The sequence below is a fragment of the Diabrotica virgifera genome, chromosome 1 (assembly GCF_917563875.1).
Source record: "Diabrotica virgifera virgifera chromosome 1, PGI_DIABVI_V3a".
NCBI classification, from domain to species: domain Eukaryota; kingdom Metazoa; phylum Arthropoda; class Insecta; order Coleoptera; family Chrysomelidae; genus Diabrotica; species Diabrotica virgifera.
This window is the reverse complement of record NC_065443.1, coordinates 263,950,699-263,969,687: the sequence shown is the minus strand read 5'-3', so window position 1 is coordinate 263,969,687 and position 18,989 is coordinate 263,950,699. Positions and strand designations below refer to the sequence as shown.

The window sequence follows — 18,989 nt, the reverse complement described above, 5'->3', positions numbered from 1 at the left end:
ATATCGACACGCTTGCTTTTGGTAATCCTGCTTTGAAAAAGGAATCAAATTTTGTTTGCACTTTTGAAGTTTGCTGTTTCTTTATAATCAACTCTCTAAAATTACGAAATTGCGTATAATACAGAACTTCGTTGTCTGAATAATCAATAAATGTTATTAGATCGTTAAGATGCGATCTTACTTCTGAGAACTTCATTTTTTGCAGTGCTGTTTTACCTTCTTTGCTATCTTCACTTCCATCTTCATGTTTTAGGTTCATAACTTCATCTGCTATTTCACTTTCAGTCGTGATATTATACCCAGGGACACCTTCATCTACTTCTAGCCATTGTAAAATAAAACATCTCAGCTACCTACTTCTTCTCCGGCATTATTAGTATGTATTGTCTTACAGAAATCAGCAATTTCCAACCCTTCTAATCTTATGTCTGCATCTTGGCCAACAGACAACTTTTTTTACTAGATATTCGTTTGGTTTCCAAAATTATTCCCTGATCCATGGGTTGAATATGCGATGTTGTATTTTTGGCAAAAACATACAACTAAAGTTTCTAGGTAGGTGTAGCATTTGGGGTTCACGGGGACCCCGTTGGTATTCAATGTATCTTGGTATGTGACAGGTTAAGCATGTGTCATTTATCAACAGGACGTTTTTAATTTTTTTACATTTGACCGGATTTTTCGTCCGTTATATAGAGGTCCGTTATATCGAGGTTTTACTGTACATCCCTATATATACCTACATAAGCGTTCCTCTTCTACTATTAAGTGCTGAAGGAGGTACTTCTAGCCTTTGATGAATTTTCTTCATTCTTTCCTGTTCTTCCACGTTGTTCAATCTTGTTCTTGAAGTAATAATGACGAATTGCAGCATAAAAATGGAAGAAACCATATTAAAAAATGAACATCAATGTATTGCTTTCGCCGATGATCTAATAGTCCAGAAAGCCACTGCGCATCCGCTAGGAAATATATTCCGATTCCGATTTTTTGCACAATCTTACTCAAAGAGGACCCCTTTTAACAAATTTGCATGTTGCCAGATCCAAAAGTGGGTCAAAATTTTTTTAAACGTTTTTTTTTTGTTTTTTTCCTAAAATTATTTTCTTTTGCATCGAACAAAGTTTTTTTAGGTTTTTTGGATCATTTCAAACAGAAAAGGTCTTTAGTGACTTTTCTCTAAAGTTGATAGTTTTTGACATAATATAAGCGATTAAAAATTTAAAAATTGCGAAATCAGCCATTTTTAACCCTCAGAAACTATGTGAAAATCTGAAAATTTCGATGTTGCCAAGGTAAGAGGATATTCTTTGAACATAGATTGATGAAATCCCGAAGAGTTTTTTGCAATACAGTATCGAAAACCCCTTTGTTCTTTAATTGCCAATCAAGCGGGCGCTTGATTGGCAACCGTTGCATGTATATGTAACATGCGTAAATATATGTGCGGAAAAATATTTCGATTCAATTTTTTTCACCATCTTGCTTGAAAATATCCCCTCTTAACAAATTTGTATGTTGCCAGGATCAAAAAGTAAAAAAATTTATTAAACGTTTGTTTTTTTTTCCTAAAACTAATTTTTTTGCATCGGACAAATTTTTTTAGGTTTTTTGGATCATTCTAAATAGAATAGACCTTAAGTGACTTTTCTGTAAATGTGATAGTTTTCGAGATATAAGAATATGAATTAAGTGAACCTTCTTGAAATTGTTATAGCTGAATACAACTGAATAAAGTTTTTTGTGAAATTATACAGAGTGAGTTTTATGTATGTAGAGACTTAATTATCTCAAAAACGGCTAGGACGATTTTTACAGATTTTGGTAGGTAGGGGTTTTCTAATGCGACCGATATTATAGTGCTAATTACATTGTTGTCATATTTTCCGTTTTTCTTGAAATCTAATGAACTGTCTTATTTCAAATAGATCACCCTGTATATTTTTTGCGTTTTGTAGTCCTTAATGAATACTGATTATTTTTCATGTTATATTGTCTATACCTAAATGCCATAATTTCGGAGTTATTGCTTCATTTATTTTCAAAATAAAATTTAAATAAATTATAAAAATCAATTTTTTTGGCCCGTGTAAACACTATTTTAGATTGTTTGGATCATTGGGAACAAAAAAGATCTTTTGTAACTTTTCTCTAAAATTAATCGTTTCCGAGTTATAAACAATTTAAAATTGAAAAAAATCAAATAATGACGATTTTTAAGGTTCAAGAACCAGGGCTGCTTTATCCATTACGCAATATAGGCAGCTGCCTAGGGCGGCAAATTGTGAGAGGGCGGCACAGGGGCGTCATTTGAAATTTTGATTGGGGGGGCAAGCATTATATAATATACAATACATTATAATATATGATGTAATGATGAAAACTGAAAGCATTTCAGTCATTTTTTGTAAATTTCAGTCATTTTCAGTTTCAGGGGGGGCAACTGCCTCCCCTAACCCTACCAAATGACGCCCCTGGGGCGGCAAAAATACTGTACAAAAAGTATTTGTATTTAAAAATTAAAATCGAATAACAAATATGTAATATTAATCATTCATTCATCAATGAAATAGAAGTGGGCATTCGTTTCTAAATAAAAGAAATTGAATTCATATCAAAAATAAAACAAATAGAGCATTCTGTTATCTTAAACCTAACACTATTCATCCAAAAAGAACGGAAGTCATAAATTTAGTGATTATTGGGCCGCCAGAAGCTCGGCAAAGACGGTGAATTGACTGAACACAGCAATATTGCACATATAGCAGAAACTAAAGATTACAGTAGGAAATCGAGTTAGAGTTGGGCTTTTCAAACTGTATTATTACAAGTAGATAACATTCGTGTCGTCGCACTGATATAATACTCCAGCCAGGGAAATAGGCAAGAAATAGACCATGTTCGGGAAAATGAAATATCAAGGTAGCTGACTTCTTTAGTTATTGTTGACTTGACCTATAGGATGAAAACCTACATGTTTCCTGCCTAGAGTTCGTGTTTTTTAGTTATTAACAATTTAATGCAATCAACGCGATTTTTTCCATTTTTTGCACTCAATTAAAAAGCTAAATAGTTGACATAAAATTACAAAATTTATTTTTTTAGAACATTGAAAAACCTTCAAAACGACGATTTTTGAAAGTCAAAAAGTTAATTTGTTGCGTAGTAAATTGCAAAATAACTGAAAATCGTTATTTATTAATAACTTTTACTAAAACTAACTTAGAACTGTAGTGTTTCATTTTACTCAAAGTTGGGTATTGGGGTACATAACAAACTCCCAAAATTTGAGACCGATCCATTAATTAGTTTGAAAGTTAGGTATTATATTTGTTTATCCCAGATACCTTTGTTTTGCAATAACAAATGACAGAAAATAATGAAGATAGGACAATTCTGCGTATGCCAAATGAAAGTAGAAAAGTGATACTATCAAAATGTATTAAGAAAAGATAAAAAATTATCTAATATAATAAAAAATATTAGTTTATAAACATTTACAATAACTTTAAAAATTTTGTCCGTAGAAAACATCTTCTTACATAGGTATTCGGAAAGATGATATTTTACTCGAATTTTTAAAAATGTAGTTCAAATGATGAATGGTCATAGTAAGTGAAGGGGGAGCTTCTGCGTTGATTGCACTAAATTGTTAATAATTAAAAAACGAACGCGAACTCTAGGCAGGAAACATGTAGGTTCTCATCCTATAGGTCAACAATTAAAACAGTTGTCAGCTACCTGGCGCGAGCCGAAAAATGCACGAGTTCAAAAACTAAAAAAGCAACTTAAAACTACTACTTACTATTTTCTATATCTTGGAATCTGCTCAATGGATTTTGATATTTCTTCTTTTAATTTGTATGTACTTTTGTGTACATTACAAATATGCAATTTGTCTAGACATTTATTAATTAATAAACAGTCTAATTTTTGAAGATATTCTTCTTTAGCGACGAATCTATTGAGGGTAAAACTTGATTTACCACGCGCATGCGCACACCGACAGTATGGTATTAGTGGTTATACGGGCTCTGATTGGGTGTTGAAATTTTGAAATGATCTGTCAATAATTGTTCAATAGGGCTTTTCATCGATTGTCATTTGTTTCGAGCTTCTGTCAAATGTCGTATAATCCGTGTATAATATTAATATACACGGATTATACAACATTATGACAGAAGCTCGAAACAAATGACTGTGAATGAAAAGCCCTATATGGAGATTATGGTAAACAAAAATATTGTATAATATTAGTTTTTATTGATGTGTAGACAGAAATAAAATAAAATTTATAATTATAGTGAGTTTTTAAATAGTTTTGAAAAGCCGCAGGTACGTAATTTTAAATGTTTCAGTTGGAAATACCTAATAGTTTCAATACCTATATATTAGGAAAATGTAAACAAAATAATGTACTTACCTATTAGTAGGCAATGCTTTAATTTACATAATCTGATTACGAACAAACTTTCTAAAAATCTTCATCTCATATATTGTTTTCTTACACTATACTTTGTTGTATTTTATTTCGACAAAAATCAAACTAATGATTTTATTAAATTCATATAAATTTATGGTGTAAACGTTTAGTTTGAGTATATTCCCATATGACGTACACGCGGGTGTGGTCTAGTTTGAAATGCCGCGGCATGCCGTCAGCTTTCGTACAGCTCGGTAGAAGTGAAGTGAGTTCGAGCCCCAAACAAGTTGTTACTTTTTTATTTTTTTTATAGATTTTATGATTGTAAGTACTATATTATTATATAATTTTTGAAGATATTCTTCTTTTTTGAAAGTGGTAGATAAGAAAGTTAGTTTGATTTTTAAATAAAATAAGTACAAATAACCTTTTAAGTATATTTACTTCGTTTAAATTACCTATAATAGAAGAATATCTTCTTTTGTGCGTACAAAGTACACACACATTCTTTTTTTTAAACAATTTTTGAAAAAATAATCTTTTCTCAAAAATCCATTTTTTGTAATGATACAAAGATCACTATTAATCATAGAAAAAGTTAAGGTATATTTTAATGAATAAATTATGTTCAATAATTTATTATTTAATAAAAATAATTTATTTATTAAAATATACTTTAACTTTTTCTATAATCATTAATGATATGATTAAAAAAATAGATATTTGGAAAAAAATAATTTTTTTAAGGAATGTTTAAACAAAATAGACCCTTTATTAATTAATACATTTATAATAAAATTGCATGTAATGTATGTAGAAATTACCTACAAATTAAATTGTTAATAATTAAAAAATAAACGGAGGTGAACTCTAGACAGGACACGGGTAGGTTTTCTTCCTATAGGTCTACAATAACTAAAAAAGTAGTCAGCTACCTGAATAACTCAGTTATTATGAAAATGATGTAACAGTGTGAAACAGCTTCAGTGAAATAACAGTTAAAAAATAACGGCTACTGCTATCGCAATACATTCCTTTCTTATACTAGTGCAAATTGCAAATTATATATAATCATAATTTTTCATTATTATGTAAAACGTTATGTGTTTGTTTTCACCGGTCAAAAGTGAATTCATACCAGACTGTGATTTTTGTTCTTCTCACTTGTGTAAAATATTATTTTTTATAAATTCTACGTTCCACTCTCGGCTCGGTAAGTAAGAAATATTCAGATTTTCAGTCGGAAAAATGAAAGAATACCCATGAACGAACATATAAAACACGCTGTATTTTCCTGTCACCGTGTCACAAAGAAAATTGTCCAGTGCAAGTACATGAAACAATAATTATTACATATACTTGCGCTGGCCAATTTTTTGTGTGACACGGTGAACGGAAAATACAGCGTGTTTTATATGTTCGTTCATGGGTATTCTAGTATTTTTCCTACTGTATGTATTATATTTACCTATGTTTATTATAACTACTGGACCAAGAGCTAGCAACGTCGGAAAAAAAAGTATTTTGACAACTAGTGCTTTAATGCATTAGCTTATTCCCTATGCTTCTTCGAACACCGTACCGGCCATCTGGCTACTGATACAGGTTGCGTTCATTACTGCGCAGCACACCTGTACAGGTAAATATTTCGAATTTATAATTATTTTTTCTACAACCGTGTTAAAAATGCAATTTTTAGCATTCCATTGGAGCGTTAAAAATGCTACTTTAAAGCACTAGCAAATACATTAGATGGTATTTGGTATTATTCTACAACCGTGTTAAAAATGCAATTTTTAGCATTCCATTGGAGCGTTAAAAATGCTAATTTAAAGCACTAGCAAATACATTAGATGGTATTATACCGTCTAATGTATTTGGCACTAGTGCTTTAAAATTTTTAAGGCACTGCAGTTGCAGTTAAATGTGAATTCTCAAATTGTTAAACGTCAAAATATTTATATTTCATTTAATAACATTAATATTAATAGTACAATGTTGTTCTGAAGCTATTTTCTTGTGGAATTTTTATAATCAAGTATATTCAAATGGGAAATAAGCCACAATTTTACCTAAAAATGATTTTATTAATGATTAATTTTATTAAAATAATCACATGCTATGATTTTTTGTGGCGGATATTCTTGAGTTGGGATTGATTTCATGTAATCGAATGAACTATCTTTTAGTAAAGTCGTCCCAGGAACGCAACTCATCAATATTGGCAATATCATTTTAAAGTCGTCTACTTTAAAATTTATAATACGTGTCTGAATTGCCGATATAAATGAGTCAGATTAAATAAATTATTAGAAGAATTTTTTACTAAGCAACAACATTTTTGTTTATTTAGTATTATTTTGTATTTTGACAACGACACCCGACTTGGGCGTCGAAACGTTAATAAAATCATTTTTAGGTAAAATTGTGGCTTATTTCCCATTTTAATATACTTGATTAATAGTACAACTTGCGCAATTTGAAAAAGGTGGTTTAAAAGTTTTTTTAAAATGTAATTTAAACTGTATTATTGCATTTTTAACACGTTTGTAGAAAAAACAAGTTTGTGTAACGGTATAATATGTTCGCTAAGAATTTTTAGACATTCCCCTCGAGTGTAGACGACCAGTTCTACCTTTTACGGGTCATAGGTTTTATGGTTTCAGTAATTAACAAAAATATTGTATTTTATAAATTTATAACGTTTGTAGAAAAAAATATTGTATGATATACGTGTTAAAAAGTACATTTTTATGGCACTCATGTGAATTGCAGAATTCGCTTCGCTCATTCTGCAAACTTTCACATGCGTGCCTTAAAATTGTACTTTTAACACTTATATCATAAATAACTATTTGGGCGAAAAACTTTTTTGTCATTACTTTTTAAACATTATTAGAAATATGAATTATAATTGCCAGACATTTCTGTGGTTTAAAAAGTAATGACAAAAAAATTTTCGCCTTAAAATAATTTTAAAATCAATATACAAGTTGTTTGATTAGTGTGATAATGCTCAGTAGATCCGCTATAGTAATAGATAGCAATAAAAATTAGTAACAAAAATTGTAGCCAACTTTGATCTTCATATTACGAAATTAGTTAGAATGTTACAGGGTGTTCGACAACATAGTGGCAGACCAAACTTATGTTTTTTTTTAAGGGAACACCCTATATTTTATTTTATATTCGAAATCCTCGTAACTTATCCATCACAAAAATATAAAGGTTTGTTATGTTATAAATATAGGGCTTTTACAAAGGTACATATAACCAATTTTCTATGAAAATCGTAACAAGTTCAGTTCGCTGTATAAATAAAAATAAGCACTGGTTTATTGGTGCCATATATTTTTTTGTTGGTTGTGAAAATTTTTAAGAATTGTTGATATTGCTAATTTTCTTTATATCGAATACAGCGTGAGTTAAATCGCAAGTACATTCTTTTCCCAGAAATTTTAAATGGAACACCCTATATTTTATATATTCGAGATATTTTCATTTTTTAGCCCAAGATATTAATTAGGATGTTCGAATTAAAATTAATGCAAAAATAATGTACACCTGGTTCCAAAAAAAACTGATACGACTCTTGAAGCGTATTTTGTAGAAAATTGAGCAGTGTATTTTGAAGGATAAATACTTAATATTTACATACTGTCAATGTCACTGCCAAATCTTAAAATTTGTCAGATAGCTTATTCTGTTCCACGGTTATTAGACTTTATTATTAATACTTTCTCCGCAACGGAGAGTATCTTATCAACTGGGTTTTTTTTAAACAATAGATGATAAAATAAAAATATTGACAGTTCAAAAATGTGAACATTATTGCATTGTGTGTGGCCTAAGTTTGGGCTGAAAACTGAAATGTATTACATTTTTACAAAATTTTGGAATATGTTTAATTACGTAGACCAATTTTAACAGTTGTTTTCAATACAGATTTCAATCCTCTACAAATAGTTTCTAATGTCTTTTGATGTCAAATAATTAGGGAAGCTGGAATTTAACAGTTTAGAATTTTACATTGAGTTAATGCAAAATTGTGACGCATGTCAAAATTCTCAATGTATTTTAATTGTATTCATTTTCTTCGAATCCTGAGAAAACTAATAAATATTTTTGAAAAACTTAAACTCAGAATGAAGGACTACATTATTACCGAGGGCTGAAAGTCCCTGAAAACTTCTATAATATTTATTTTAATAAGTTACAGGGCTGAATTGAATATTAATTTGTTTTGTTGTATAATCCACGTTTACAATAATTATGTGATCTATTTGATGTAAAAACTATCATTTAGATAGTTAATATAAAAGTTTAGATAGATTTAAAATAATATAAACATTTAGACCTTAATAATTAGTACAATTTATGAATTAACATAATATGTAATCAGTTGTTTGTTGTTTGTTTATTTTATTATTTGTATGTCATAATAAATATAATGTCAGATCAATCAAATACACTGCTCAACATGATCAAATCTTACTAAGAGTCGTATCAGTTTTTTTAGGAACCGGCTGTACATACTTGCGTTTTGAATCAGCCTGTGTTCGATATGAAGAAAATTAGCAATATCAACCATTTTTATAAATTTTGACAATCAACAAAAAAATATGGCACCAATAAGCCATTGCTGTGGTGCTTATTTTTATTTATACAGGGAGCTGAACTTATTACGATTTTCATAGAACATTGGTATAACTTTGTAAATACCTTGAATAACACAACAAACCTTTATATTTTTGTGATGGGGAAGTTAAGAAGATTTTGAATATAAAATAAAATATAGGGTAATCAAACAAGCTTACATTTTAGAAATATATAAGCTTGTTTGATTTTTTCCGAAATAATGCAAGTTTTCGATCTGCATTGACTCCCCTATGAAATAAATTTAGTTATCCTTATTGTTAAAGTATCACTTATAGTAATATTGTCAAAAAAAATGCATGGCGTTTTTTTATAATAGTAATATGTAACATTACGCTTGATGTAAAATAAAGAATATTTTTAATACATTTCTTATTTAAGGGACCGTTCAAGTATTACGTAACGCAGGTTGGGGGGGGGTCAAAAATCTTAAAAAATTGCGTTACATAGGGGGGTGGAGGGGTCAAAAATCTTCAAAAATCGCGTTACGTAATACTTGCACGATTTTTGAAGGGCGGCTACTAGATAATTGCCTAGGGCGGCAATTGACCTAAACGCGGCCCTGTCAAGAACACAAGTAAAAAATATAATTTTTGAAATTACAAAGTACCTTAATTCAAGACCAACTCTTCTTCTAATAGCTTGTCATAATATTTTTTGCCTCGCTTTATTCTATAATATTGCTTTTTAATTTTTAATGAAGTGCATAATATGGGAAGACGGGAGATCGGGCTTCATTAACAACTAAAAAACAATGTTTTAAAATGAAACAATCTCAAACTACTTATCGATAACTGATAAAATAAGGCTTGAACTTGAATATATTGTTAATTTTTGGTCTTGAACCTTGAAAATCGTCATTATTCGATTTTTTTTAAGTTTTAAATTGATTATAACTCGGAAAAGATTATTTTAGAGAAAAATTATTATAAAATATCTTTTTTGTTCCCAATGATCCAAATAACCTAAAATAGTGTTTACCTAGGCCAAAAAATTGATTTTTATAATTTGTTTAATTTTTTTTTAAATAAGTGTAGCAATAACTCCGAGATTATGGCATTTAGGTATAGGGAATATAACATGAAAAATAATAGATATTTTCAGTAAAACGGAAAATATGACAACAATGTAATTAGCACGATAATATCGGCCGCATTAGCAAACCCCTACCTACCAAAATCAATAAAAATCGTGAAAGCTGTTTTCGAGATAATTGAGTGTTTCCATACATAAAACTCACTCTGTATATATTATATGTTATATACAGGGTGTCCCAGACTAATTTAGCCACGCTATGTCTCTTAAACGAATAGAGATTTTCGAATGGGACAAAAAGTGGTATATTCTACTTGTAATACACTTTAATATGGCGTACAAAAAATCATCCCTTAAATATTCATCCCTTAATTACAACCCCTAACTTTAATTTTTTTAATAGCACCCTGTATATTTTTTATAGTTTTGGATGTGGTCTTTTATCGTCTATTCAACACATTTTTTTTTAAATAAAATCGGTTCGTAAATAACCAAGAAACTATCAGTTTATGTTTGTTAATTGTGTGTCCCAGACTAATTTATCCAGGCTATATTTCTTAAACGAATAGAGATTTTCGAATGGGACAAAAACTGATCTATTTCATTTGTAATACACTTTAATATGGCGCAGAAAAAATTCATTCCCTAAATATTCATCCCTAACTTACAGGGTGCTATTTAAATAAAATAAAGTTAGGGGTTGTAACTAAGGGATGAATATTTAGAGGATAATTTTTTTTCTACGCCATATTAAAGTGTATTACAAATGTAATAGATCAGTTTTTGTCCCATTCGAAAATCTCTATTCGTTTAAGAAATATAGCCTGGATAAATTAGTATGGGACACATAATTAACAAAACTTAACTGATATTTTCTTGGTTATTTACGAACCGATTTTATTTTCAAAAAATGTGTTGAATAGACGATAGAAGACCACATCCAAAACTATAAAGAATATACAGGGTGCTATTAAAAAAATTAAAGTTAGGGGTTGTAACTAAGGGATAAATATTTAGGGGATGATTTTTTCTACTCCATATTAAAGTGAATTACAAGTAGAATAGACCACTGTTTGTCCCATTCGAAAATATTTATTCGTTTAAGAGATATAGCGTGGCTAAATTAGTCTGGGACACCCTGTATATCGTGAAACTAAATATCAACAATTGGACTTTCGTAAAAGTTTGATTTTTAAGAAAATATTTTATAGCCAAGTGATTTATTAGCCTGTATAGCTGTCCAAATGTTAGAAATAAAATTAATTTAATATTTAATAATATATAGAAAATAAGTAGGTGTATACCTACATCTTATAAATGCGTTACACTTTACATAAATATACGGTGTGTCGATTTGAAAAGGTGTTACCCACTATAATTCGGTCCCTATATGTAGAAAATATAAAAATATGCAAAACATGTCAAATTTATTTGTGAATGGGACATTTTGTAGACAAATTTTCACTAGTAATACCACTAGAGGTCAAATTATTTCCGGAAATTTTTTTGAGATTATGAATATTTTGAAAATTTCCCGAGTCGCAGACGAAATTTTCTAAAAATATTCATGATCAAAAAAAAATTTCCAGATATTAATTTGACTTCGCGTGGTATTCGGTAAGAAAATTCCACACCAAATTTGCATTTGAAAATCCAAAGCTGCATGAACAGATTAATAGCGCGCCATAGCTTTGTCAGCAATTATTTAGGCTTTCAAATTCGTAATTTCTACTCATTGTAGTTGCATGGGAATACCATTTCAAGATAGAAAATAGTATATTCTTCAATTTTACATAAGTTTTGAGTAACTACAAGTGATAGAAAATGAATCAAAACTAAATTATGTAAACAAATAAAAACCAGTCTGTCAAAAATGTTCTGTTATTGTAAACGTCAAAAAATTTCCACTATAATTCGCTGTTGGGTACCCCACGAGCAAAAAATTTCCGATAAAATACCTCCGTTGCCATGGTGATCTGTCAAAATAACGTATTTTGATTGGTTCAAAATTACAGGTGTGGAATTTTCACTAGTAATACCACTAGAGGTCAAATTGTTTCCGGAAATTTTTTTGAGATCATGAATATTTTGAAAATTTTCTAAAAATATTCATGATCAAAAAAAAATTTCCGGATATTAATTTGACTTCGCGTGGTATTCGGTAAGAAAATTCCACACCAAATTTGCATTTGAAAATCCAAAGCTGCATGAACAGATTAATAGCGAGCCATAGCTTTGTCAGCAATTATTTAGGCTTTCAAATTCGTAATTTCTACTCATTGTAGTTGCATGGGAATACCATTTCAAGATAGAAAATAGTATATTCTTCAATTTTACATAAGTTTTGAGTAACTACAAGTGATAGAAAATGAATCAAAACTAAATTATGTAAACAAATAAAAACCAGTCTGTCAAAAATGTTCTGTTATTGTAAACGTCAAAAAATTTCCACTATAATTCGCTGTTGGGTACCCCACGAGCAAAAAATTTCCGATAAAATACCTCCGTTGCCATGGTGATCTGTCAAAATAACGTATTTTGATTGGTTCAAAATTACAGGTGTGGAATTTTCAAGTAAATTACATCAACCCTCTAGCGGGGGCGGACACAGCCACCAAAATCTTTAATGTAACGGGGGGTTGACCTCATTTTAAAGGTCATTCAACCACCACCTTTTCAAAAGTACCACATACATTATATTTATTTTCAGTACTTTTGGAAAAATCAAGTGAAACCGTACATAATTAAGCATCGAGTTCACAACTCCAAATTTTTTTTGTAGTATTGAACTCGAAATTCATTTATTTTTTAGAATTTGATTATTTTAAGTATTTTTTGAGTATTTTCGGTAAAATCAAGAAAATCTGTTAATATATTAAGTATCGAGTTCAGAACTCCAAAATTTTTTTGGAGTATTGAGTCCAACATTTTTCCAAAAGTATTGAAAAGAATATATTGTATGTGGTATTTTTAAAAAGGTAGTTGAACTACCCTTTAAAATGGGGTATCACTTAACCCCCTTTCCATTAAAGATTATGGTGGTTGTGTCCGCCCCCGCTAGAGGGTTGATCTAATTTAGTTGAAATTGGCCTACGAAATATTCTCCTCATAAATGAGTTTGACGTGTTTTTGCATATTTTTAGATTTTCTGTATGGACCAAATTATAGAGAGTGACACCTTTTCAAATTGACACACTGTATTATGTATCTCTACATTTTTAGATACCGGATCAGACCGAAATATATGCGACCAGTAATTAACAGAAATTTATCCACAACTATCTTGGGCAAGCCTGTGTCATTTCCCATAGGAATATCTCCTACAGCTTATCATAAATTAGCACATCGAGATGGGGAGCCTGCTACCGCTAAAGGTAAAAGTACCTAGGTACTACTTATTCGTCCTGTTTTCGGAATTAAATATGTTGCATATAAAAGGTGATTCATTTAGGGCCAATTTCTCATATTGAGTTCAACTCCAGTTTAACCTGAACTTCTAGTAAACGTCAGTTTAAAGTCAAAATCGTCTTTCTCAATTCACGTTCAACCGATTGCAGTTTAAACTTGAACGATGCTTGAACGGTGGAATTCGGCCGTTCAAAGATTTCAGAACTCAGTTCAGATGATTCCATGGACTACGCATGCGTTGTATTAACACGAAACGCTGTCATATAATAAATATATCCTATTTTATTATATTAAGCCCAACGATAAATGATAACATTATTTTTGTTTTTATAATATTTATTTATAATTATTAAAATTACTATTTGACTATAAATATTTAAATTTAACTTTATTCAAAAACAGCATAAAAATTGTAGTTCAAAATGGCGACAGTTTTTTACCTTTTGCCATCTATTGGCATTTCTCGAAAGCTGTAGAACGAGCGCTGACATGAACCCACAATGAGAAATGCATTTCAAACAAAACCACAGATCACGGGTGAACCTGGTTCAACTGAACCATAGATTAACGCAGGTATGAGAAATCGACCCTTAGAGGTACTTTTTTTAAAAAGAAAGCAATGAAAAAAAGAATTTTATTTGAAAATTTTTATTGTCATAAAAAAGAACCATTCTTTACAATTACTTCTTAGAGATAATTTTTTCAAATGTTGACCATGACTGCGGTTAAGTTGGTCCATTGTAAAGTTCTAATTCTCGATGAGGCATTCGAGCTTTTCGATTGGTATTTGACCAGTGACTCGTGTAATATTGTTCTCCAATGCTTCAATTGTAGCCGATTTATTCATGTAGACTTTGGACTTTAGGTAGCCTCAAAAGGAAAACGACTAGACATGTGATGTCACAGGATATAGGCGACCAATGCACTGGTTCGAAGCGTGAAATGAATTGCTCACCGAACCGTTTTCGCAGTAAAGCCATGCTTTCACGCGATATATGACATTTGGCGCCATATTTTTGGAGGCAAATGTCATTAAAACTACGAACTTCATTGTCAAAAAAATTCAAATTGAACTGCCAAGTTTTCATTATCGGAAGAAAGTTTTTATACTTTTTCAGTAATATTAACACTTCTGGAGTTATTTGGAGGTCAGTTTTGGAGTTGTTCAACGTCCATCTACCAGAGAAAGGAAAAAAAAGGTTGGTGGAGGGTTAAGTGATTACAGAGTGTGTAAACGGTAAATATTCAGTATTAATACATCCTAAATTTAACTTATTCTTTCTCTTAAATAAATTATAAATTATAAATTACTTAATTGAATTTGAAGTACGTAAAAGTAAAAGTTTCTACTAACTAAGGGGTTTAAGGGGGTTTCCATTATGGCAGAAACTAGCGGGGGACCTCCCCCGTTAGACAAACTTGAAAATCAAATTAAAAAAATATCTTATAATCTAGGCGAAAAGATGGAATCTGAAAATTTAACCTCACGTGGTGAGATAAATACTGAAAAACCACTTAAAAAACCTTTACAAAAGCTTTCTGAATATAGTTATAAAGATAAAGGTCCGTATGAAGTATACATTTCCAGCAATACTGACAAAAATATAGGAAACTATAACTATTTGGCTATTGCACGTGAAATTTTTTATCTTCAATTAAATTCTATTAAAAAAATTAATAAAAAAGGTAAAAATCGAATTAGTGTGGAATTTATAACTAGTTCAGAAGCCAATAAATTTTTAAAGAATGAAGCGGTTATAAAGAAGGGTTATGATTTATTTATTCCATATAAAAATGTTACCTGTAAGGGGGTAGTAAGATTTATCGATAAGAGTTTTACAGATGAAATGATTGTCAAATATTCTGAAACAAAAATTGATAATTGTAAAATTATTGAAGCTAGAAGATTAAGTACGAAAAAAAAGAATTCCAATAGAATCACCACATTTAACCAGGAAAGTTCATTAGAAAATAATGCGATCACTACTAAAAATATGGAGGCTGAATATATACCTACAGGTACCATAAGTATCACCTTCTCGGGAACTACTTTACCAAAAAGTATATATATTTGTGGCATAGAACATAGGGTTCTTCCTTATATATTACCGGTTGTTCAATGTTATAATTGTTTAAATTATGGTCACGTAAAAAAAATCTGTAAAAGTAACAAAAGTAAATGCTTAAATTGCGGTTCTTCAGAACATGAGAGGGGGTCCATAATTTGTTTCACTAAATGTATACATTGTGATAGTAATGAGCATAATAGCACAAACAGGAGCTGTCCAGAGTATAAAAGACAAAAAAATATTAGGGAATATATGTCACTAGATAATTTATCATTTTATGAAGCATCAGAATTCTTTCCTAAAATAAATAAAAACCAAGAATTTGTAAAATACAAACAGGATTTTCCTGCATTAAAAAATATTAGATCTGAAGATAATGAGGTAACTATTAATCAGAGAAGGGGCATACATAACATTGACGTGAGTCATAAGAAAAGTACATACAGGGAGACAGTAAGTAATAACAAAAAAAGAAAAAATACAGATATAAAACAAACATATGATAAAAAATCCTATCAAGAATGTTTAATAAGTCCAAACGGCAGATTATATAATACATCTCCAATAATAGGAACAAGTACAAATAATACATATCACGTTTCTGATTCTATAGAAGGATCTAGTAGGGGAATTACTTCTCAGCGACTGGACTCATATCGGATTGATAGGGACCACTCTAATATGTTAGACGATATAATAAATCTAGCAAGAAAGCTAGAAGATTCTGATAGATCTCATGTTTTAAGTTTTATGACCCGCCTAAATAATGTTACAAATTTAAATACCTTAAATAAAATAAATGATGACGATGACTCAGAATATTAGTAACTGTAAATTATCAATTTTACAATGGAATTTGCACAGTGTTAATATTAATAGAGATAGCTTGTTAATTTTTATCAAAGAAATTGACCCGGACATAATTATATTAAATGAAACCTGGCTGAAACCAGATTTTTATTTTACCATTAATAACTATATAATACATAGAGATGATCGTAATGATAATTATGGGGGAATTGCAACTTTAATAAAATCAAAAATTATACATAGCAGAACTAACATAGATAATTTAAGGTCTCATAAAAATTTTCAAGCCATTGGTATTCTCTTAGAAGAATATGATATACAGATTCTGAATGTATATAACCCATCTGGCATTAAGATACAGGAAAATGGTTTTAAAGAGGTACTACATTCTCTTCACCATACATTCATAATCATGGGAGATCTGAATGGCCATCATCCACTGTGGGGAAGTAATCATTCTGATATAAATGGTAAAATTTTAATAAAAATTATTGAAGAGGAAAATTTAGTAGTGCTTAATGATGGTACACCTACAAGATTGGGTCAACCAGGTCAAAATCCATCCGCAGTGGATCTGACCATTTCGTCTGCTGTATTGGCTATGAATAGTGTATGGGAAGTATATGAGGATACTGGAGGTAGCGATCATTTTCCAACGATTTGCAAAATTAATATAAATCAACAAAATTTAAATAATGTTAGCCAACTAAAAATCTCTAATGAAAGAAATTACAAAAGGGCTAACTGGGCTCAATATTATCAGTATATAGAAAACTCATTAGTAAATAATTGTAGGGATGAGGTAGATTATAAAGAGTTAATTAATATTATTAATGATGCGGCTTCTAAAACTATTCCTTTTTATAAAACTAGAACATCTACTACAAAAAGTAATCCCTGGTGGGATGCAGAGTGTGATGAATTAATATGCTTAAGAAGGAATGCTATCAAGAATTATCAAAGTAATTCAACCATAGAGAATTATATAGAGTATAAAAAAATAAAAGCATATGTCAAAAGGAATTTAAAACGCAAGAAAAAGGATAGTTTTAGAGAATTCTGCTCTTCTATTAACAGGGATACTCCTACTAGTAAAGTTTGGAAAACCGTTAAAAAATTTAAAAATAATCAAAATTCGAGTAATACAAATAAATTACCAAATCCAACTGTAGCATTACAAATATTAGATAATATGTCAATCTCTAATATAGATCCTAGCTTTAATATTCTCCCTTCAACAGTAATTACTGAACCATTCTCTATGGCAGAGATACAAAACATTTTAAACATAAAAAAGGATAAAGCCTCTGGTTTAGATAAAATTTCCTACTCAATGATCAAAAATCTTCCTAATATTGCTTTGTCATTACTTTTAAAGTTTTATAATAAACTTTTATTAACAGCGACTATTCCATATCAGTGGAAACAAATATTAATAATACCTATATTAAAACCACTGAAAAATATAGGATTGTGGGAGAATTATAGACCTATTGCATTGTCATCATGTGTGGGAAAAATAATAGAAAATCTTATAAAAAATAGGTTAGAGTGGTTTATAGAGGGCAATAGATTACTGCCTAAATTACAGATAGGTTTTAGAAGAGGAAAAGGAAGTATGGAGGCAGTAAATCTACTAACACATAAAGTATTGGAAGCCTTTAGTAAGAATAAAAAGTTAATTGCAGTATTTTTGGATATCAAAGCAGCTTATGATAATGTTAATATATATTTGATGTATGAAAAACTAATAGAGATGAATATTCCGATCGATTTAGTAAATCTTATTTTTGCATTTTTAAATAATAGGGAAATTTTTATTAAAGATTGTAAGAATAATATAATTGGCCCAAAGGTATCCAATTTAGGTTTAGCGCAGGGATCCCCACTAAGCCCCACATTATTTAACATCTATACCAAAAATATTCACCAAATTCCATTAGGTAGGGCTCAATTAATTCAATATGCAGATGATATAGTTATGACAATAGTAGGTGACAATAGTAGGATAATTTAAAAAAGATTCATGCTTGGGTAACTGAGCATAATTTACAAATTTCTATTAATAAATCATCAGCTGTATTGTTCAGAAAAAGGAAAAGTTACAAATATATTCCTTATATTATGTATAATAATAATATAATTCACTGGTCGGAATCAGTTAAATACTTAGGGGCTAATTTAACTGGGTCTTTAAACTGGTCAGAGTTCATTCAGAATACTTGCAATAAATCGGAGAAGGGGCTTAATATAATGAGAGCATTATGTGGAACCTGGTGGGGATCGGATCCTAAGACCCTAATAACCATTTATAAAGGTTTAGTGAGATCACATCTAGACTATGCTGGTAGTATCTTAACACCTGGAAACAAAACGGTTTTAAAAAAATTGGATTCCATACAATTTCAAGCTTTAAGAATTGTTACTGGTTGTATGCGTTCAACTCCTACAAATGCATTATTATCTGAATGTGGTGAAATGTCTCTAGAATATAGAAGAAAAATTCTTTCTATGAAAATGTTACTTAAAATTAAAGAACTAAAGGGTAATCCATTGGAGGAAATAATTAATAATATTACAAATTATTG

General features: G+C 30.0%; 1 protein-coding gene across 1 annotated transcript in view; it reads left to right on the top strand.

Moving 5' to 3' along the window:
- Positions 1-18,989, top strand: part of LOC114344824 (2-Hydroxyacid oxidase 1) — a 35,074-nt gene that overhangs the window by 453 nt on the left and 15,632 nt on the right. Inside the window, exon 2 of the mRNA XM_050649846.1 lies at positions 13,337-13,488. Coding sequence (XP_050505803.1) covers positions 13,337-13,488 — 152 coding nt within the window. The remainder of the gene's footprint in view (positions 1-13,336; positions 13,489-18,989) is intronic.